Source organism: Xyrauchen texanus, chromosome 11 (assembly GCF_025860055.1).
Source record: "Xyrauchen texanus isolate HMW12.3.18 chromosome 11, RBS_HiC_50CHRs, whole genome shotgun sequence".
Lineage (NCBI taxonomy): Eukaryota > Metazoa > Chordata > Actinopteri > Cypriniformes > Catostomidae > Xyrauchen > Xyrauchen texanus.
The window spans coordinates 43318158-43341067 of record NC_068286.1 but is presented as its reverse complement, the minus strand read 5'-3'; the positions used below and the strand labels follow the sequence as shown (position 1 = coordinate 43341067).

The following is a 22910-nucleotide window of genomic DNA, read 5'->3' as shown; positions in this document are numbered from 1 at the left end:
AGTGGGAAGTAAGATTATTCTTAAGGCAGCATAAACATCAAGTAAGTTCTGATTGGCTGTGATTGTGTTGTGCAACACATTATTGCTGCTTTCGGTGTGGGCATACAAATTACTTGTTGGCAGAAACTTGTCGTGTCTGATTAGTACAGGGTGTCATAAATGTGCACTCAGTAATTTATTTATTTATTTATTTTGTGGCTGGTTTTAAACTTGATACTGACACCTACTGATGGTACCAACAACATATTGGAAATACCCATTTAGTAGGTGTATTTGTGGGTGCATGATTTATTTATTGCTCAATCAAATTGATCCAAAAATAGGGGGGATTACCGAGATAAAATGATTAGTATTAAACTCGTCATGTGATCACCATAATGGCAACGCCCAGCTCCACGAAGAATTAAACCGCTTTTTCTATAAGACTAATATGACTGGAGTCTTCATCTCATGTGAGTGTTCAAGTTAAAAATACTATTAATTTCTTTGTGTACAACTTTTTACAATTAGCCAAAATTTACTAAGTGCACCTCTTCTAAGCTGTTTTGAGCATAAATGCAAAGAAATGTCAGGCCAATAATGGACTTCTGCTGTAAACACTAGAGGGCTCTTACATGTCTGGAGATATTTAAAACACTGGAGCAGATTAGCCACCAACCCACAATAAGTCAACGTCAGATGACCTTGACTCAAAGTATATACTCTAGGTCAGATGCCTTCCTAGCATAAAGTTATAGCGAGCAGTGTGCGCATGTCTGTATGTGTGTCTGTGTGTGTGTGTGTGTGTGTGTGTGTACATAGTCTATTCATATATTCGTACAGTGTTAAAGTTCGAGTTAAACCTGATTTTCCAGTTACCTCTACCAGTAGTGTGTGACGCAATGTGTGCAAACTAATACGCACTTACACACACTTTATTTATCACCCCTTACTCCCTTACACACACACACATTTCACTATTCCCTGTCCCCTGAGGCTTCATAGTTAATAAATATCATTCATGTACATCCAAGCCTCTGTGACTCCTTTTTCTGTGACACAAACAAACCCCCCTCATCCCTCCAGCTTTAGGAATAACAAATGGAAGCAGGCCTGAAATCAGTAAAGGAGTTTTAGATACTGTATATCTATATATATTTATATACAGCTTTAAGATGGGGGCTGATAACGCAGTAAAGGCAGACTTTGCACCCTCTCATGGCATGTTGACTCTCTACACAGCCTCACCCCTCTTTATGGCCTACTCATAATGCATCATGTGCTCAGGGTTTATGACATTGTCAATGATTAGAAGATAATCACTCATGGTGTTATTTTGCAACTTGGTTGCATTTTAAGCAAGTAAGGTCACCAGTATATTCTTAGAAGGTGCACTGAAGAAACTTCTGGAGTGTCTCAAAATATATTAATGTAATATCTCTTGTGTGTACATGCTGATTGAGCTTTAACTGCTGTAGGCAATTGTTGAGAAATTCATCCAATTGGTTTGCCACTCCTGCATGTGTGTGTTATTTATTCTATGTGGCTAATAAAGGATTGATGTTATCAACCAACCACCTAGAACAGAAATGGTTTTACCAATTAAGTGCGCCATCATTTCCTGTTTATTCGCATCCCCCGTCGCACTTCACTCGCCCCCCTACCCCATCTCACCCCCATGCTGTTCTGTAGTTATTGCTGAACATCCCAGTGACTCTGCACAAATGTACTTTGATAGTTGACAAATTACACTTCCATAAACTTTCCAAGATTTTAGCTAAAAAAATTACATTTATATATAAGGACATTTTTATATTTTAAGTGCTATTTAAAGTTTTTAATCACACTTTTTAATCACCTTTAAGCTTATTTAGTTGTGTATTTAAATAGACCTGTATTGTAACAAATGCATTTTTAAAAGTACTAACAGGGCCGAAAAATATGGTTGGCCCTGGGCAGGTGTGGGAGTGTTTAAGGCCCGTTGATGGAACTGTCACTAGGCTGTGAATTAATGAAAAGTTTTAATCAAATTAATTATGTGATGCGCAGATTAAAAAAATTTATTTCTTGGCTATATATTTCCTTAAAAAGGCCCCTAAACAATGATAATACAGTATATATGTTATGAAATAGGGAGTCAGGAGAAGGCAGACAGGGGATGCGGATCCAAATGCGGTTTTATTGTAGGTAAACACATAAGTAACAAAAGGTAAACACAAAGAAAAGTCCACGATGGGAAAACAGGAAACTTAAACACGATGAAACAGACTAAAACACGATGAACACAACTCAGAACTCGGGCAGGGAACACGTACCAGGCATGACAACATTCCACAAACGAACACAAAGGAAAAACCCCTCAAAGGGGAAATAAACATAAAACTAGAAAACATGGGCAGGGGAAACATTCCAGGCTAACAACATACAACGAACGACAAGGAGTAGAAAGCAAACAGTGTTTATAAACACAGACACAATGAAGACTAAACGAGACACAGGTGAGAACAATGATGAGTGCAGGCAGTGAGGGAGGCCGAGAATTGTGGGAAATGTAGTTTTAGACAAGGACAGTGAAACACGGGGCGGACAACAAGGAAAACGTGACATGGAGCGTGAACGGTGACGGGTGAAATGGAAAACACGGAGTAGACAAGGAAACATGACATGAACGTGAATAGTGAGACACAGAACACAGGGTAGACAACAGAGGAATGTGACAATATAGTAATATAAACAATTATAAACACAATATTTAAGCAATATCACATGAGCAAGAGTGCGATATGGCCCTACATCAGCACAGGCTGCAGGCAGAGTGCCATAGGTAATCACAGCAGTGCTGATGTAGGGCCATATAGCACGATTGCGAGTGTGATATTGCATATATACAACAGTTCAATGAACAAGTACATTTTAAAAATTAGGAAAAACTGAATACGGTCATAAAAAATGCATTTGTGCATGGAACTACTTTCTTACACGATGGATCAGAATCTGCTGTTGCTGGTTCAAAACAAATGATGCGTCCAAGCCTTCGTTAGTAATTAAAAAATGTCACTTCAGAAATAGTATCACGGCTTGTGCTGTTTCAAACAAGTTATTGGATAAACAAGGATGGATGTGAGTGTGTGTGTGTGTGTGTATGTGAGAGAGATAGAGATAGAGAGAGTGAGAGAGAGAGAGACGGAGCGTGTGCAATCACCTGTTGCCACACCCAAGCAGAGATGCTGTCAGCTTTCTGAAGATCAGCTTTCTCAGTGGTAAAATAGCCGTCCAAGCAGTCATCAGACTAGGCCACCATCTTCCTTTAATCCATGGTCCAGTTCTGATGCTCACACGCCCATTGTAGGCACTTTCGGCAGGGACAGGTGTCAGCATGGGCATTCTGACCAGTTTGTAGCTACACAGCTCCATATTCAAAAAAAAGACTGTTCACTTGCTGCCTAATATATCCCACCATTTGACAGGTGCCATTGCAAAGATATAATCAATGTCATTCACTTCACCTGTCACTGGTTTTAATGTTGTGGCTGATCAGTGTACATATATACATACAGTTGTGGACAAAAATATTGCCCCCTTGAAAAATATGAGCAAATCTAACCTTTATTTGAAGTAAAACAACCGAAACATTATTAAATAAATATTTTTCTCCAAAAAGCATTGACCATAAGTATTGGCACCCTTTTTATTAAATGCTTTTTGCAACCTCCCTTTGCCAAGATAACAGCTCTCAGTCTTCTCTTATAATGCCTAATGAGGTTGGAGAACGCCTGGCAAGGGATCTGAGATCATTCCTTTATACAGATTCTCTACAGATCCTTCAAATTCAGAGGTCCATGTTGGTGGACTCGCCTCTTCAGTTCATATTTTATATGGGGTTCAGGTCTGGGGACTGAGATGACCCTGGCAGAACCTTGATTTTGTGGTCAGTGAACCATGTTGATTTTGATTTGTCCTGCTGGAAGATCCAACCAGGGAACATTGTAAGCTTTCTGGCAGAGGCAGCCAGGTTTAGCTTTTTTATCTGTTGGTATTTGATAAAGTCAGTGATGCCATGTATCTGAACTAGATGTCCAGGAACTCTGGCAGAAAAACAGCCCCACAACATTAAAGATCCAACACCACATTTAACCGTGAGCACTATAATGATGAAATAATTATACAGCTTTCTTTAAATATTAAAACAAATATATATATATATATATAAAATGAAAAAATATTCAGATAATTAAAATGTATTACATTCTTGTGGCAGAGGAGTTAATCATTAATAAGACAATACAATGTATTGTTTACTACCATATTATTGATCATAAGTCAATCACTGGCATACAGTTCACAGCGAGAACTTATATATATATATATATTGTATATGTATTGTTGTATATACAGCATATTAAGTTTTCATTCATAATTTTTTTTAAAGATGCTTAAGGTTGAATAAAATATCTAAATATTTTTTCTGACACAAATAAAAATGTGTTGTTAAAAATAGCATTTATGTTAGGGCCAGTGAAAAATTTAGAAGGGGAAGAAAAATATGAGTCTGACCAGTAGTATTGTTGAGCCCTTTGCAAAAATTCAGTGTAGTTTTTAAATAATATGAGGTCATAAAAGCTGCATGTATGTTAATTATACAAAAATATATATTTTTTTGTTTAAAATTGTTTCAGATGAAGTATGACTACTGTCACTATTTGACAAGTCATGTTAATTACCCACGTACTGTATGAGAGTGTGATTTTGCAATTCAGACTTGTGTGTTTATTTGTGTGAATGGGAGGTGGAGAAAATGTTGTGGTGTTGTGTACACTTTGTCTTGTGTGGAATGATAATTGCATGTTTTGGTATCTTTTGTCTGGTGGCATCTTTTGAGATGGACGATTGTATTTCTTGTGTTCTCTATTTTTACACTACTCGTTATAAATAGATTTATATTTTATTTTATATATATATATTCACATGCACACAAGCACAAATGCAAACACACACCCTTGTGAAATCAATTGTGATTTCCACCTTATCTATGCAACTAAAGCAACGTAAAACACACTGTAACATGTAAGTACCTGTTTCATAGGAACTGGAATGAGATTTTACAGCCGTTTACAGGTTTGAGTGTTGGCGACAGTTGCTTAATTTCAAATACTGTCTCTCAACATCTTTAAATGTTTGAGAATGCAGAAATTCAGGAAACTGATCTCATATCAGAACAGACAATTTGACTATTTTTCAGTCAGTTGCCATCTGTAATGAACTTTTCTTCAGTCAAGGGACAATCTCATTCACAGCCCATTACACACAGTCACGCACCATACAGAAAAATCTCCCTCTCATTTGAGCTTGGAAAATCAGGAAAGAAGTCTTCTTGGGTGTGACAGGTAAAAGGAGAAAGAAATAATAAGACTGACTGAGAGAGAGAGAAAGCTAGTTGGAGAGAGGTGTAGGAGGGGGCACCTTTGCTCTGCCCCACCCCTCACAGGCACTGAGTAAACACACTTCTACCTACAGCACCTCGAATCACATTATCTGCTCCTCTACCCCACCGGCTGTGTGTGTGTGTGTGTGTGTATGAGAGAGAAAGAGGGTAACCACAGACGCCAGACAGAGAGAAGGCCTGAGAGAGAGCGTGTGTTTGACTGTGTATGAGTGAGACCACATCACAGTACACACTGCAGTTACAGTGCCACTCGGATACACATTCATTCACCTGAAGAAGCAGGTAACGTTTGGGTTTTTGTCCTGCTCGAGTGACTTTATTTTCTGTTTGTGAGAAGTCTATTAGTTCAGGCTCTTCTTTTACTCCAAAAATCACATTTTTGTGGACTGTTCACATCTTTGTTTTTGTTTTTTAAAAACTGTCCTTTTTCAAAATGTTAAATTTTGAATGACGATGTTGTTATAACCTTAGGTGACCTTCAGGGGAAATTTAAAGAGGAAAGAAATCCAGTCACTCACCATATAGTGGGCATATTGAAGTGTCAATTCCACACCAAAAAAAAAACACAGTCATATGTTAAAATGACAATAGACTGTGCTGTAATCTGGCTAGTGGCATTGTGTGTTTATGCAAGTGAGCGTAACATAAAATGCAGTTGTGGGTTATTGTGTGCTATGTTGGCTGTTGGTCTTTGGACTCGACTCATTCAGCCTCCTATGTTTGCTGTTGGGGTGGGCCCAGACCTGTGCGTGTTACTGTTATCAGTTCCATATTTTCTCAATCAATGGCAGAGGTATCTGTATGTCGGTGGAATTCATGCATTGATATAACACAAGATAAATTGATGAGCCATCGATACTCAGCTACCAGTGTTCTTTCTTGAGGTATTTTGAACATATCAGCTGTGTGTGTATTTGTGGGTCTGTATCAGTGGGTAGTGTTTGATCAGGCCTTGTCAAATTGTGTTACAGAAAGTAGATTTACTGTAGGAGTGAAGAATTCAAATTAAAAGATAAGAAACCTCAAGAAGTCATCAGTGTTTGCAACTCACCCCAGTGCTCTATGAATGTGTGAGCTAGAGGACTGTGTGTAACAGGTACATAGTATACAAATTGTGATTAATATGTGGGTTTGCGTTTGACTGAGTGTGTATTCACTTGACCGTAATCACTTATTTTTCTCACTTCCTTCTTCCTGTTTTGTTATTGATTGTTAAGGCTTTTTAATTTAGTGCCTGTCAAGAAAATCGTGCTTTTGAGTTTTTGACTAGTTTCTAAGTCGTGAGAACAACATTATTGTATGCTTGTCATATGAGTGGCTGGTTAAATGTTTTAGGGCCTGTTTTCATAGGGAATTGAAACTGAGGATTACAGGAATTGAGAATGGTCTTGTGGGTAAGGCGGTAACCATGTCCACATACTCTCTGTCTGCTGTCATTTAACTGATGTGTTCTGTATTAAAGGGATAGTTCACCCAGAAATGAAAACTCTTGCTTAATTTACTCACCCTCATGCCATACCAGATGTGTATGACTTTCTTTATTCTGTAGAACTCAAATTATGATTTTTAGAAGAATATATCAGCTCTGTAGGTCCACACAATTCAAGTGAATGGGTGCCAAAATATTGACGCTCCAAAAAGCACATAAAAGCATAATAAAAGTAATACATATGACTCCAGTGTTTTAATCCATATTTTCAGAAGTAATATAATAGGTGCGGGTGAAAAACAGATCAATATTGAAATAATTATTGCTTGAAATTCTTCTTCCTGCCCAGTAGAGGGCAATATGCATGAATAATGTGAATCACCATAAACACAAGAAGATGAATTTAAAAGTGATCTGTTTCTCACCCACACATATGATTTTACTTCTGAAGATATAGATTTAACAACAGGAGTCGTATGGATTACTTTTATGTTGACTTATGTGATTTTTGTAGCTTCAAAATTTTGGCACCCATTCACTTGCATTGTATGGACCTACAGAGCTGAGCAATGCTTCAAAAATATTCATTTGAGTTCAGCAGATGAAAGACAGTCATACACATCTGGGATGGGTGTGGCATAAGGATTAGTAAATGATGAGAGATTTTCAACTGTAATGTATTCTTTATATAATATCTTTTTGTGACTGATCTCCTGTGATCCAGATTTTTCCATCTTCAATTCAGATAATATCTTAAAATTATCTTCAGAAGTGAGCACTTGTAGCAAGTGTAATACTGTTACTGGTGTGCACAGAGGTGAATTGCACAAAATCATGTCTAAAAAAAACTAAAGTCTTATTAAAGTCAGCACTGACAAGCAGTACAATAAATACAACCATTATTTATAATACCATGATGTATAAATACTGAACATTTCGTGAACAGGTTTTGTGAGGTTCATTTTAAAAGTTATGTCACTCTGCTCGTTCAACATTTCAGACTGATTATTATTGTGACAAATGAATTCTTTGATCAAGCAGTCTTCATAAGGGAATGGTTTATTTCACAGTGAAGCTGTCAAAAAGTGCACAGTGTGCAAAGTGACAATCAACAAGCAGTAAAAATCTGATGAAAGATGTATATACAAGATTGATTCATGTGTATATTTGTATAGTTTGTTCAGAGAGTGTTAAACTGTAGAGAATTGTGGATTCTCATTTTGATTGAGGTAATGTTAATGATCTTTGCAGTGATCACAAGGTGCCACAAGGGTCAAAGTTTGTCAGAGATGAGGTTTAATAATTGTAGAATGACATTATACAAGCGCAAGTTTTTGCTTAGTCATTGAGAAGAAAATGTTCTGCACTTTTTGGTTTGTCATGTGAGTGGTTAACTTAATACTGTATGAGCCTTTTTAAAAGGTCTCTTTAGCAATACACATTAACCCACCAGATTATTTGTTGGCACGGCAACAAACGTTGACTCTTAACACACTGGCCACTGTGTATGGACTCTGATCGTAAATGGAGTTAATCTAAACCTTGCTGACACCCCAACATTCAGACCGACTCTCTCTCTCTTTCTCTCACTCGCTCAAGGGCTTGTGTGCGTGAGTGAGTGCTTTCTTTGGTCTCTTAGTTGCTCTATGGGGTGTATGTTGTTTGAAGAGCTCTTGGCATGGCTAAAGAACTGCCCTTAGTCAGGTAGACGCCATATTTAATTTTCCACGATTGAAGTACAGTCTGGTGTACTACCTTAATGCACCCAACTAACTGTTGTAAATTATGTAATCCAGTCAACAGGAATGCATGTTTTACTAACCACATGCCAGAACCCCAACCCGAACCAAAAATCGCTGCATTTTCCTAGTGAAATGTCCAGCGAGGGGGCGACAAAAGTGAGTGAAATGGCTTTTAAGAGAGTTTTAGAGTTTAGATGGAGATTTTAAATAAGTAAAACGTACCTCCCTAACCTAAAACTTTAACCTAAATCTAACCTATAGTGTCCTAAATGCAAATGAGAGGTAAACAAAACATACATCCTCACCCTAAACCAACACCTAAACCTACCTGATAGTGTGTAAAAAGCAAATGTGACATAAAAAGCAAATTTTCTGAAGCAAACACATAATTTTGTGTCGCTTCTTCGACACTTTTGTCTAATGTGTCAGCTTGCGTGTTTGGCTGGGATTGACCTGTGGTCTGCCAAGTCTAAAGTCCGTTACTCTATCAGATGACCTACTGCGAAAGCTAGTCACGCTGAAATAAATGTGTACATTTAGGTGAGTCTGTGTAAAGCTGGCTAAGGGAAAGGAAGAGTCGAGAACCAGCTTGGCAAAGTAAATAATTATTTAATGATAAACTGAACGAAAAACACACAAACATAAACACACAGAGCAGCTGCTTGCAATTCTCTCTCCTTCCAACTGTCGTCATCGGCCGCCTTTATCCCTCGCGCGCCCCCATCGGGCTGATTGGGACCGGGCGTGCATTGTTCCGGCCCGGTCCCGCCATCCTCCGCTCTACAGTCTGTAATGCAAACGTTAAAATGTGCGTGATAGTAAAAGTGATTCGATATCATAACATTGCAGTGTGTGAGTATTGGTGTTTATAAAGTCATAATCAGCCGTTGTAGCATTTATGGAGGTTTATTTTATTCTAACTTGTAATCTAAGGTCCATCTCCTCTAGAGTTGTAAAAGTGAGCTCAACAATATTTTAAACTGAGCCTAGATTTGCTAAGATACCAAAGTCTGCAAACACTAACGATTACAATTCGACAATTCTCATTAAATGTTTTTCAAGACTGCATTATCTGCTCTATGCAATCCGCAATAACTGTAGCACTGTAATCTTGTCAACAGTTGCCAACAGTTGTCTCATTTGTGTCTATCAACAGAAAAAGTTGAAATTTTAATGTTATATTGCATCATATATCTCCATTGTGTTTCCTGAGCTATGAACGAGCAATCTCTGAGCAATAAATTATTTCCTCTGGGCAGAAAGACAGACACACTGCCTACACTACATACATAACCCTTGTGTGACAATGAGTGTGTGTGTTTGAGTGTACACTTTTAAGAATTCATGTTACTGAGTCAAAATCACAACCTAGTTATTCATTCACACCACAGGCATGTAACCACATTACTATCTACAATCTTATCAAACTGGAGCACAAATATGCATACATGTAATGATATGTAAGCTAAAATTTAGCTGAAAATCTCAGCAAATGACTGATGACTGTAAAAGCAGCACTTTTCCCCCCACATACACACACACACACACTCTCTTTCTCCCATCATACAAAATGTCAGCGCTTTATTTTCTGATCCATTTTCTAAGCCACAGTGACCCAGCTTTGTACAGCAGCTGAATGTGTGTGTGTTTGTGGACAGTAGAGTTGTCTTGGAGGCCTGTAGGTGTTCCTTTGGGTGTGTGTGTGTGTGTGTGTGTGTGTGTGTGTGTGTGTGTGTGCACTTGTGACAGCTAGACCATATCCATATTTATACCCTTGTTTCATTTGTACAGGAAGAAGTAGCATTTGTTTGCCATTTTACATGTGCATGATAAAATTATAATAAAAGACATGTTTATGTATGCAATATTCTATCTAAAACTGTTCCAGCATCTTTTTTTTTTCAAGACTTGTTGAAATGAGCACATTCATGCATACGTGTGTGTGTGCAGCTAGTGATTTGTGTTGGTTAATCATCCACCTGCTGCTGCCTCAGGTTCCCTTGCACCAAGTGCGCACAAACACACACACACACACACACACACACACGCACGCAGAGTAAAGGTCAACCATTGCCAAGCAGGTACAATGAGATATGGAGATCTGATGTTGGCTGGAAAATAAATAAACTTAACTCTCCCTGTCGATCCCTTATTTCTCTTGCTCTCTCTTTTTCTATCGTCTTTCATTCCCTCTTTCATTTATATCTCTTGACCCGTCTTCTCCCACCCTCTCATACCACTGATTTTCACTTCCTGCTGTTTTCTGTATCTCTGTACGGAACAAGGAAACTTCCAAAATGTCTCACTTCCAGAAACACATGACGCATTCTTGCGTTCAGCAACAGCAAGACACAGCGCAATGAAACAGAGAAGGGCGCAGAGGTCTCGTTTTGAGCAGTGGTGTAGTAGTGTCTGAAGAGGTGGACATATAGTGAATTTATAAAAGACCCAACCCTTTCATGTCATGGTGTACAGTACCCTGCTAAGAACAGTGGTGTTGATTCAACAGTGTGTCTTATCATGCACAGTTAGACCGGGAACATGCTTTGGGAAATATATATTTTTTTAAGTTTAAGTTGACTTCAAATTTCATAAAGATTAACCCTGTAGTTGCAGGGTTATGAGCTGGTGATGCCAGTGTCTCCTCAAATCTGAACTTCGATCCTTTGCGTAAGAGGTCTTATAAACACTGTATTCACAGAAGTATGATTAAAATATCTCCTATTGGTTGATCTGTCCTTCTTGGCTATTAATTAGTCAGTCTCCTTTTCTTCCTGTTTCAGCCTGGCTTTGAGTCACACATGTACTGATTTTCTGTATGTGTGTGTGTGTGTGTGTGTGTGTGTGTGTGAGCGTGTATTTATCACTTTGTGGGGACCAAATGTCCCCATAAGGATAGTAAAACCCGAAATTTTTGACCTTGTGGGGACATTTTGTTGGTCCCCATGAGGAAAACAGCTTATAAATCATACTAAATTATGTTTTTTGAAAATGTAAAAATGCAGAAAGTTTTCTGTGAGGGTTAGGTTTAGGGGTAGGGTTAGGTTTAGGGGATAGAATATAAAGTTTGTACAGTATAAAAACCATTCTGTCTATGGAAAGTCCCCATGAAACATGGAAACACAACTGTGTGTGTGTGTGTGTGTGTGTGTGTGTGTGAGGAAGTGTTTGTGCATGTGTGTGTGTGAGAAAGATTTGGGTTAGTACTGCTGAGTTGCCTGTTATTCCAACCTCACACTCACAGTCACATGCTGCTCCAACTTAACATGAAAACACCAGGTACCAACTTGAGCACTGAGTGTGTGTTGCAGTTGTTCATTTGTAGATTTGAACTTTATCCCTGGAGAAAATGACTAATTAATAAACGTTACACTGTTTATAATTTATGTGTTTTCCACTGCTCTTGATTGTGATTGTATTTTTGTATCTGTTTGAGTTGTGAAATTAATTGTGTGTATCAAGCTGTGAGTGGGTCAGCACGCTCTGCATGTGTAACCATGGTTTCATTGCTAAGCAACCTAACTACCTTACCCTCTAACCGGGCATCAAGTTCCGGCTAACTGTTAATGCTAAATTACAGACTAGAGCCAACTAATAGCCACAGAGTCTGGTTGAATATACAGTATAAAATATTTATTTATCCAGATTAACACTTTAACACTCAAAAATGTTGTAATGTAACAAATTGAACAATTAAATTATGATTATATTATGTATAATGTATGATTAATGTCAAGTATTGAATTCCTCTGTTGATTGCCCTGGATCCCTAACAACTCTCTGGTGCAGCTGAACATGATGAGATTTATTCAGTTTTCTATGCTACTCAGCTGATCAGTTTTTACACTTGAGTTAATTGTAGAATTCCCATTTAAATATAAACACATATAAAAAAAAATTCTAATGACAATTGAAATGTAATTAAATTTTCTAATGAAATTTTCTGTCTCTTTTTAGACTCCAATCCTGATTGGATGCTTTTTTCAGTATGACAGCAGAAGACTCCGCCTCTGCCATTGCTATGAATAGCTCTAGCCCTTCCTCCACTTCTATGGCCTCCTCAGGGCATCCTCAGCATCACAGCTCCATCCAAGAGGGTGTGGCTGGGGCCCCCAACGAAGCTACTCTTCTGTCATTGATGGAGCGAACAGGCTATGGAATGGTGCAAGAAAATGGACAGCGCAAATATGGCCCGCCACCTGGCTGGCAAGGCCCCGCTCCCCAACGTGGCTGTGAAATCTTTGTGGGTAAAATCCCACGTGACATCTACGAGGATGAGCTGGTGCCAATATTTGAGAGTGTAGGACGGATCTATGAGATGCGCCTGATGATGGACTTTGATGGGAAGAACCGCGGTTACGCATTTGTTATGTACACTCAAAAGCACGAGGCTAAGCGAGCTGTTCGAGAACTCAATAACTACGAAATTCGCCCAGGAAGGTTGCTAGGTGTTTGCTGTAGTGTAGATAACTGCCGCCTCTTCATTGGTGGAATTCCCAAAACCAAGAAGCGTGAGGAGATCCTGGAGGAAGTTTCCAAGGTGACTGAGGGGGTGCTGGATGTGATCGTTTACGCGAGTGCAGCGGATAAGATGAAGAATCGTGGCTTTGCCTTTGTAGAGTATGAGTCTCATCGTGCTGCTGCTATGGCCAGAAGAAAGCTCATGCCAGGACGAATTCAGGTTTAAGAGTTCACACCACATTCCTTACTATATGCCTAAACCCTGTCTTTCTATTTCTGGATGCCTGTGTATCTCCCAATCTGGGGTGTCTTACCCTGTTCCTAGGGGGTGACCTTTTTCCAAATCTAATCAAACACACATGAAACAGTTAATCAAAGTCTTTGGGTTGGCTTGAAAATTACTGGTAGGTATGTTGGAGAAGGATAAAGCATGACAATGGAGCATGACAATGGCCCCTTTGGTAACGATCGCAGAGTTTGGTCCACCTCGAAATGACCGCTTCAGAGGCATGGTTTGACACCCCTGCCTGAACCTAACCCTTAACACCCCCCAACCCAGAGAGAAATTATAGGTTGATAAAATGGTGTACATGTCTCCCATCCCCAACCCTAAAACAAACCTTAACCATACCCTTTTCTCTATCCCAACCTGTACTTGGTTGATGACAGTACTGTTCCTAGTTGAAAAATCATGTTCACTGTATTGAATACACCTCTCTGAACTTAAACTGTATGTATGTGTGCCTTTTTATTTTTCAAGCTCTGGGGACACCAGATTGCAGTTGACTGGGCTGAACCTGAGATTGACGTTGACGAGGATGTCATGGAAACAGTGAAGATTCTATATGTGCGGAACCTGATGATAGAGACCAGCGAGGAGACTCTGCGCCAAACCTTTGGCCAGTTTAGCCCTGGCAGTGTAGAACGTGTCAAGAAAATCCGAGACTACGCCTTTGTTCACTTTGCCAGTCGAGATGATGCTGTGGTTGCAATGGACAACCTGAATGGCACAGAGATAGAAGGTTCTCTTATTGAAGTGACCCTGGCCAAGCCTGTGGATAAGGAGCAGTACACTCGTTATCAGAAGGCATCTAAGGGAACAGCAACTGCTGTGACAACTGCTGACAACACCCAACAAAGTTACGTGTATCAGTGTGACCCATATACACTAGCCTATTACAGCTATCCCTACAACACACTCATTGGACCCAACCGAGACTACTTCATCAAAGGTTAGAAACCTCAGTATCTCTCCTTTGCTTTCTCAGATCAGAATGAACAGTGTCCCCACTGTTAATTGTTATGTGATTCATGAACATACAAGAATACCACTGTATTTTGTAATAAAATGACAAAATCAACTTAACTTTGTTTGGAAGTCAACAAATGCATTGCCATTTGATGTAATTGTCTGAATTACCCAAATACATTGTTAACAATAGATTTTCTGTGGAGGCTTTGTGTAACATACTCTTGAATGTAGTTGGGAATCTCCAGTGTATTCTAACTCATAGTCTAATATAATAGTCCACATTTACTAGACTCAAAATTGGATCTGCACCAACAAATACAGGGGATGCATTCTTATGAATGTTAAAACTATGTCCCCTATAACCCCATGCTTTCAAATTTGGTGCACCCTAGCATCATTAAATTATATTGCAAAAATAATGACCTATAATAATAATAATAATAATAATGATTATAAACTCTTTTCAAGCAGGTTTCTTGAACACTCAATAAAACAGATAAACCCACCCCAAATGCATGCAATTGGTTATTCAGAACAATGTTTTGATAGCGCCACAGGTCCTCAGTGTTACAGTTTTCAGGCCATGAAACTTATGAATGGCTTTTTATCATAGAGCATAGTTCTCAAGAAGCTCTACCTTGTTTGTTGCTAATTACATCTTAAGTATGGCCACCAGATAGTTTACACTTTGAGACTGTTTTAGGCTAAAGAGCTAAGGAACAATGGAGATCCCTGAAAAAAAAAGTATGATACTGAATCTAATTATGGGAATCTGACATAATTTAATTTCCTAACCCATCATCTTCAATTACAGATGCTTGTGGTTTTGGGTTGGGTTTGTAACAATTGTTTGAGATCATTTTTATCTGTCAACATCTGATTAATTTTTCGAGTTTTCCTCAATCTGTGATATTTTGGTCCCCCATTATCTGATTGAAAAATAACTTATCCATCATGTGACATTGTTAATCAATGCTAGCAAAACCACTCCTCCCAACAATACTGTTCTTAAAAAAAACTGAAAGGAATTATAAATTCCTTTAGGGGCGTTCACACTGACAGCAATTTAAATAAGAATTGTGAAGAGTTGCAGTGCCTCGTTTGTAGCCACACCCATATCTTTATCATAACCACCCCATGCTAGCAAACCATTTGGCAAATATTTTCAAATCGAAAGGAAAACCTAAAGACAAGTTAAATACAATAACTTGTATTTGGAATATGCCTATTCGTTCTCATGTGTTGGCATATTTAGGTATGCGCCTACATGTGGCTCTGTACCTGAACAGCGCCTCCTTACATTTGTATCTCAAGCAGGTACTGTAAGAGGCCGTGGTCGTGCTGGGGCTGGTAACAGGGGCCCAGGGCCCCGTGGCTCATACCTTGGTGGCTATTCAGCTGGCCGAGGCATTTACAGCCGCTACCATGAAGGAAAGACCAAACTGACGGACAAACCTTACGAGATCATGACCAATTTAGAGCTGGCATCTGTGAACCCAGTCGGCATGAAGCCTGGCACAAGTCAGTTAAATTGACCCACATATACAGAATCTAACTCAGTCATATTCTACTCCTACCAGTGAAGGCAGAGTCTTTGTTTAAATTTCTAATGTAAGCAGAATAATTCATTAAATGAATTTAAAACTGAAATTGATCTACTAGGGAGTTTTATATTGAACTTGTAAACAGGCCTGGTTCTACAGTGCTTGAGGTGCTAAGCACTCATAAAAAGGGATGTTAGAGCACCCTAAATTGAACAAAGTTGTGGCTTTATTGCTTCTTCACTAAATTCAGAAACACTCTCTAAGATTTTGATCTGGAACCGGGCTTTTAAACCTGCTTTTATTTGCTTGAAAAAGAATAACAATCAAGTAAATTCTACTGGGGTTTACTCCATAGAATTTGATAGACTCTACTGCCCCTGCTGGCCTGGAGCGGAGTACTGACTTCTTTCTCTATTTATGACAGCTGTCATAGCTTTAAATGCCTACCTCAATAAGCATACTTTCGATTTTGTTATTACTTAAAGGCTCTCTTTCTTTTTTTCAATGCTCAAGCAATTCTCAAAAAGCACTCAACATTTTAGTTTTAACAGTACAAGTTTTCAATTATGAACATGAAAGTACAAGGTAAGATCTATATGTTTATATACATTACCTTTTTTAATTTGAAATTTACTGAATCAGTGCATCATGTCACTGAAGTTTTACAGTCTATTTCAGTCAATGAATACACAGTTATTAAGAACACTAGGATAAAACAAGCCAGAAAATTAAACAATCTATAGAGAATACCAAATACCCTTTAGTGTTACAAAACAATCTGAGAGTATTTGAGTTTGTTTGAGAATTGGGTTCATGGTTTTTAATGACTTTCTTTTCTTACTAATCTGCTGCTCTGTTGAAACTAACTGATCTGTCTGATCTGAGATCTGTGAACTCCTGACTGGAGTATTCTGACGTCACTTAAACCTACTGATCCTAAATCTGAATTAACACAGGGAATGAACAGAGTTTTTGTACATGGAAACAATAACGTGTGTGTGTGTGTGTGTGTGAGTGAAAGACAATGTGTATGTGGCATGGTGTGGGTGTGCTTTTTGTTGCTAATCTTAAGCTGAGTCATACACTTGTTTTAAATGAAGACAGGTTGTGTAAGTCTCTTTTTGTGCATTTATCCTCTTTCATTCTTTCTCTCCTGTACACGCTGTATCTTTCTCATTCACTTACTTTTATTCCTATATTATCTCATTTCACATTTTATATAAGCTATGTTACCTCACAAGGTACACATTTTACATAGTGATAATGTATAGTATATGTACCATTTTAGATAATAATGTATAAATTGTCTGCATATTTGTGCCATTGTTCTAATTGTACGTGTGTGCTTGAATCTTTATGTGTGTGTGTGTGTGTGTGTAGTGGTTCTTCCAGCTCTTGGTGGCCAATACCCAACAACTATGTTTTCTACTGGCCCAGCAACTAAGTTCATGGAGGAAGGAAAGATGCATCCCATGGAGCACCTGATAAACCCCCTTGCCCTTCAGCACGACCCCACTGCAGCCCAGGCCACTGCGGCTGTCATGCCTGCAGGCTCCACACCCCCCCCTTTCCAGGTACTGTCCTTTCACCTAAGCAAATGGGACAATTTACGGTTAATAAAAATCTGACCACTATTAAAATTATTTTATTTCTATTTCTATTTTATATAGGCTATATTTAATTAGAATAACAATTTGAGTGAGGAGTTTAACTGAAAAAACGAACAAATATGAATTTCACAACTTCTTCGTATTTGGTATGCCTCCCTTATGCTTTAATGACAACATAAAGTACATTTCAGTTGGTATAGACTCCATAAGTTTGTGCAAAACCTGATGATCCATGTTACCTCAGCCGCTGGTAGGGGTCTCCTCTGCCCCTGGCAGCAGCCCTGACCACTCCAGGTGGTCGGTTAGGAGCCCCTTCTCCATTCGCCATTCGTCTGCTCTCAGGCGACCGGGCTCCTCCATCCTCTGGCGGATGGCCTCAGCTGCTCCGTTGGGGTGGATGGTAGTTTTATATTTAGTCAATATTTTTTTGTCATGCCATATTGGCCCCCGCCCCTGGCAGCAGTTCTCCCATTCCAGGCGGTCAGCCAGGAGCCCCTCCCCGCTCGGGGTCAGCAGTCTCATAACCTGCTGCGTGTCAGCGGCTGATAGGGGTCTCCTCTGCCCCTGGCAGTGGCCCTGACTGCTCCAGGCGTTCGGTTAGGAGCCCCTTCTCCCTTCGCAGTCGGCGGCTGTTCGTCCCCTCTCAGGCGACCGGGCTCCTCCATCCTCCGGCGGATGGCCGCAACTGCTCCATTGGGGTGGATGCTAGTGTGAGGACTCTACTACGGTGCATCCCTCCTCCTTCCTGGGTTTCGGCACCAGTGTAAGGGGGTTAAGATGGGCAAGGCGGAGGCGAGAACCAGCTTAACAATATAAATTATATTTAATTAAATAAAAGACACACACACACACACACAAACACATACTGGGCAGCTGCCCGTAATTCTCCCTCTCTCTGTCCCACTTCAGTCTCCAGTCAGCCTTTATTCCTCTCTGAGGCTTGATTAGCCTAATTAAGGGCCGGGTGTGTAACAATCTCTCTCTCTTTCCTTGTATCACAGGGTCGTCCTATGACACCAATCTATGCCATGGCTCATAATGTTCAGAGGATCCCAACAGCTGCCGGTCTGTATGGGGCTGGGTACATGCCTATAGCTACCCACGCCAACTCTGTCACTCTGGCAGCACTGCAGAAGAATGCTGCCGTGGCAGCTGCAGCCTATGGAGGATATGCCGGATACATGCCTCAGGCCTTCCCTGCCACTGCCACGTTCCAGATGCCCTTTCATGATGTATACCAGACCTACTGAGATATCATCAATCAAAATGACCTGCATTTCCTTCACGCTACATCTATGAGGTCTGCTGGCTAATTGAACTACATTGAGTGAAACTGACATACAGTAGCAACATAAAAACAAACACTTTCTGACTCGTGTCTAGCTCCCTGGATGCCTTTAGATTTCTGCACAAGGTAATGCTGGTAGCAAGGATGTAGACCACTTTTCACTGATCCCACTCATAGACACCATGACGTTAATCAAACTTCCTGGCCAAATGTTAGGAGTCTAGACATGTGATCTAGATTTCTAATCTACTGATTTAGTCCAAAACCACTTGTATATGCTACTGATGAGCTTATCAAGATGCCCTGTACCGTATTTTAATCTCTGGCTGAGGTGGACCTTTGATCTCTTTGTGTGATATATCTATGTGGACACAAACCCCTGCAATGTGACCAGAACCCCAGCCACTTTTCCCTCTAGACCAATGAGAAATTGCTGTAATTTGTCATGGAGGTGTTCACCAGACTGTCTGATTCCAAAGCCATCACACAACTTAACGAATGACAAATCAATCTCATCTTCTCTCATAATTCCTACTCAAATCCCCTCAAGAGGCATGTGACCTGATTGCATGTTTTATGGTTCCTCAGAGGTCTTTAACAATCATGTTCATTAGTTTTGGTCTACTGTGTACTGGATACAGCGGTGGATTGACTCCGGGTGATATGTTAGTGCGTTTATATGAAGAAATTTAGCATTTAAGACTTGCAGGATCACACTTATTGACATACTACTGTCTTCCGCACACACTCCAGTGGATAGCCATTAGCCAGAGTATTTCTGTTCCTTTAGGACCACTGTACACCAAACACTCCTAATACCACTCCTGTGCCTTCACGGCACAAGAATACTGAAGCAATGTTGTAGTATTTGTGGTCTTAGAGTGAGCATATTTAAAGCCTCTCCTTTCTTAAATACTTTTTGTTTTGTGAAGAAAAAATATAAAACTGTAAAAAGAAAAAAAAAATTTAAACAACTGCTGAGCAGGAGCTTCAACAACCACAGAAGTAGAAGATTTAAAGTGTTTCCTGAAAATGATGTGTTTTGGGTTTATGACATATACATATAAAATGTTTTGTGTTTTGAAATGTCGGAATTTTCCGTCCACTGAGTGCCCGCCTGCGAGTCTAGATGATAATATTTGCATTCATTTATTTCCTTTACTGTTTTTGACATTTGTTTGCTTTTGCTATTTTATATTTAGATTATTTTAAGATTGTAATATTTAGTTGTTTTTTAGTTGTTTTTGTTGTCTGGAAGATTTTTTCTTTTTTAACTGGAAGATAATGATTTAAAGGGATAGTTCACCCCAAAAGGAAAATTCTCTCATCATTTACTCACCCTCATGATATCCCAGATGTGTATAACTTTCTCTCTTCAGCAGAATGCAAACAAAGATTTTTAGAGGAATATTTCAACTCTGTAGGTCTTCACAATGCAAGTGAATGGGTGCCAACATTTTGAAGCACAGAAAAGCATATAAAGGGCAGCATGAAAGTAATCCATAAGGCTCCAGCAGTTCAGTGTATATCTTCTGAAGCGACATGATAGGTGTGGGTGAGATCAATATTTAAGTCATTTTTCTATAGATTGTCCTCCCAGTCCAGTAGGTGGCGATATGCACGAAGAATGCGAATCACCAAAAACAAAAGAAGAACAATGTGAATGTGGCGATTGATAGGTAAACTTTGATCTGTTTCTTGATCACACTTCTAAAGATATGTACTTAACCACTGGAGTCGAATGGATTACTTTTATACTGCCCTTTATGTGCTTTTGAAGATTCAAAAATTGGGTCACCATTCACTTGCATTGTATGGACCTACACAGCTGAGATATTATTCTAAAAATCTTCATTTGTGTTCTGCAGAAGAAAGAAATTTGTACACATCTGGGATGGCATGAGGGTGAGGAAATGATGAGAGAAATTTATTTTTTGGGTGTGCTATCCCTTTAAACAAAATTAATGTTTTTTCTGTTTTAAAAGCAATTGTTCTTTCCACAACAGAGGAATGAGCCTCAGTGTTTACATTCTCAGAGGCAACATTTATATAAGTAAGTTTTGAGAGTATTCAAAAACCTTTGCTGGACGACAGTTGTTGGGTGATAATATATTTTAAATGCACAAACTGGCTGGATAAAAAGTAGCTGGGTTGAAGCTGCAGTATAGCATAATTTACAATGAAGTATTTCTGCTGACTGATATTGGCTGTGCTGGTGGTTTGTAGGTAATGACCAAACTGTGCATTGAGCAGCCTTTAGTTCTGTGTTTCCCAGCTACTGGCACTTTAATGCATCACTAGTCTTGTAAAGTCTCATGTGCCTTCGGATCATTAGGAGAAAACCTAGTCTCCTTAATATTCCCTTTTGTGCCAATAATACAAATTACACTTGAAATACTGACCAATTTACAAAGGAATCAATGATGTTCATGTTGTTCATTAACGTGGTCCTGAGATGCAGGCCAAGTAAACTATTTTGTTCACCTAAATCTGGTTTGCTTCTTTAAAAGTTCTATCCCTGCATTTTTGGAGATCACACTCCATGTGGTACAGTACAGGACCTGTTATTAATGTTGACTGTACTGAGGTGCACTTAAACATGTTTAGTGTGACCCAAAGTAATAAGTAGGCACTTTTGTCATTTTAGGGGTATTATAACTGGAATGAACTGGACCAAAATGAAACCAGGGAGCTCAACAGAGAACCTCTGTTAAAATCCTCATTGCTTTCAATGACTGCTGTATGTCATACGAATGTCCTCCTGGAGACTGCTGTATGCTACCACAGCCTTCTGTAGGGCTGCGTATGTCACATCTGTGCCTTTATTCAGACTGCTGATGTCTGACAAATTGACCTCTAAGAACACTGTTTTGTTATACCACAGTGCCTGTCATATCCTTTTTTTTCTCGTTCCTTTTCTTTCCGAAAGTTTTTTTTTCTTCTATTTGTGGTATACTGTTGTGTCTATTGTTCTGGGGGCTCTGAGTGTTAGAGTTTTGCTGCTTTATTTGCTATTTTGCTTTCATTGAGTTAATGTTAAGTACAGCCTGCGTTTAGAAGAGACTGAGTGAAACTTGTTTTGGGGAAAATCTCGAGATGCACAACCAAACAACAACAAAAAAGACAATCCATGAAGTTCACATCTTACTGGTTACACCATGTACGCTTATGTGAGAGCCACACACATTTTCACAACCTGCCAATAGCGAGGACAGTGACTCTCAGTCACTCCACATGTTGCGTGTGTGTGTGTGTCATGCCTTTATGTTAAAGTGAACCATCCGTTCTCTCTATTAAAATCTTTTATTATGAGCAAAACAGTCAGGATATATTTAATATATACAGTACATTATTTTTGTTTATGAAGTACGAGAATATGCTATAATATATTTTAAGGCTATTTTTCCATCTACATATGTGCTTTGTTTAGAGTTAAACAACTACAAAACATGTTTTTTTGGTTTGTATTTTTTTTGGCCAGTGTTCAATGGGGTGTAAACTAATGTAAGAGAGAGTGTGTGTATGTGGGCGGGTTTGGGTGGTTTACGAGGAAATGATTTTAGGTTACAAACTGGTAATTACAAGGGTATTATGCTATAAATGTGGTTTATGAGGACATTTCTAGTGTCCCCATAATTCAAATAGCTTAAAAAAACATACTAAACGATGTTTTATTGAAAATGTAAAAATGCAGAAAGTTTTTTGTGAGGGTTAGGTTTAGGGGTAGGGTTATGGGATAGAATCTGTACAGTATAAAAATCATCTTCATAAGGACAGCCACACCAACATGTGTGTGTGTAAAAAATACCAGTTGTGGATATATAAAAGCGGATAAAACTCGCCAGTTTGGAGTCAACACTGGCCCAAATGTTTCATGCGTTCATTGGCAAAACATGGTTTCTTTTTGTGATCATTTCATAAACACTACATGTGTAGCATTTTGGTTTTCCTTTTTATGACTTGTTTCTTGTTACTAAAAAAATAAACGAACAAGACAGTGTGACCTTGGCTGAGGACATTTAGATAATGTAGAATAGTATTGCCAAAATATTCTTATCTTTCCTTTTTTAGATCTTCTTAGAACTGTTTTCTATCTTATATTGCTTGTTTAAGGCTTTTTGGCATTGTTGTATTTATAGCAGTAGTTTAATAAAGCATTTTC

The 22910-nt window shown here is 39.0% G+C and overlaps 1 protein-coding gene across 4 annotated transcripts in view; it reads left to right on the top strand.

The window, feature by feature from the left end:
• The window catches only part of LOC127651633 (RNA-binding protein 47-like), a 28458-nt gene extending 5548 nt beyond the window's left edge, over positions 1 to 22910 (top strand). The window contains exons 1-6 of one of the 4 annotated variants that reach the window (XM_052137569.1): positions 5514 to 5704; positions 12551 to 13274; positions 13815 to 14286; positions 15621 to 15827; positions 17231 to 17424; positions 18462 to 22910. In XM_052137569.1, coding sequence (XP_051993529.1) covers positions 12582 to 13274; positions 13815 to 14286; positions 15621 to 15827; positions 17231 to 17424; positions 18462 to 18710 — 1815 coding nt within the window. In that variant the 5' untranslated portion in view covers positions 5514 to 5704; positions 12551 to 12581 and the 3' untranslated portion in view covers positions 18711 to 22910. Of the gene's footprint in view, positions 1 to 5513; positions 5705 to 6201; positions 6307 to 12550; positions 13275 to 13814; positions 14287 to 15620; positions 15828 to 17230; positions 17425 to 18461 lie in introns of those variants that run through there. The other 3 variants (XM_052137570.1, XM_052137571.1, XM_052137568.1) reach the window with 3 other exon arrangements.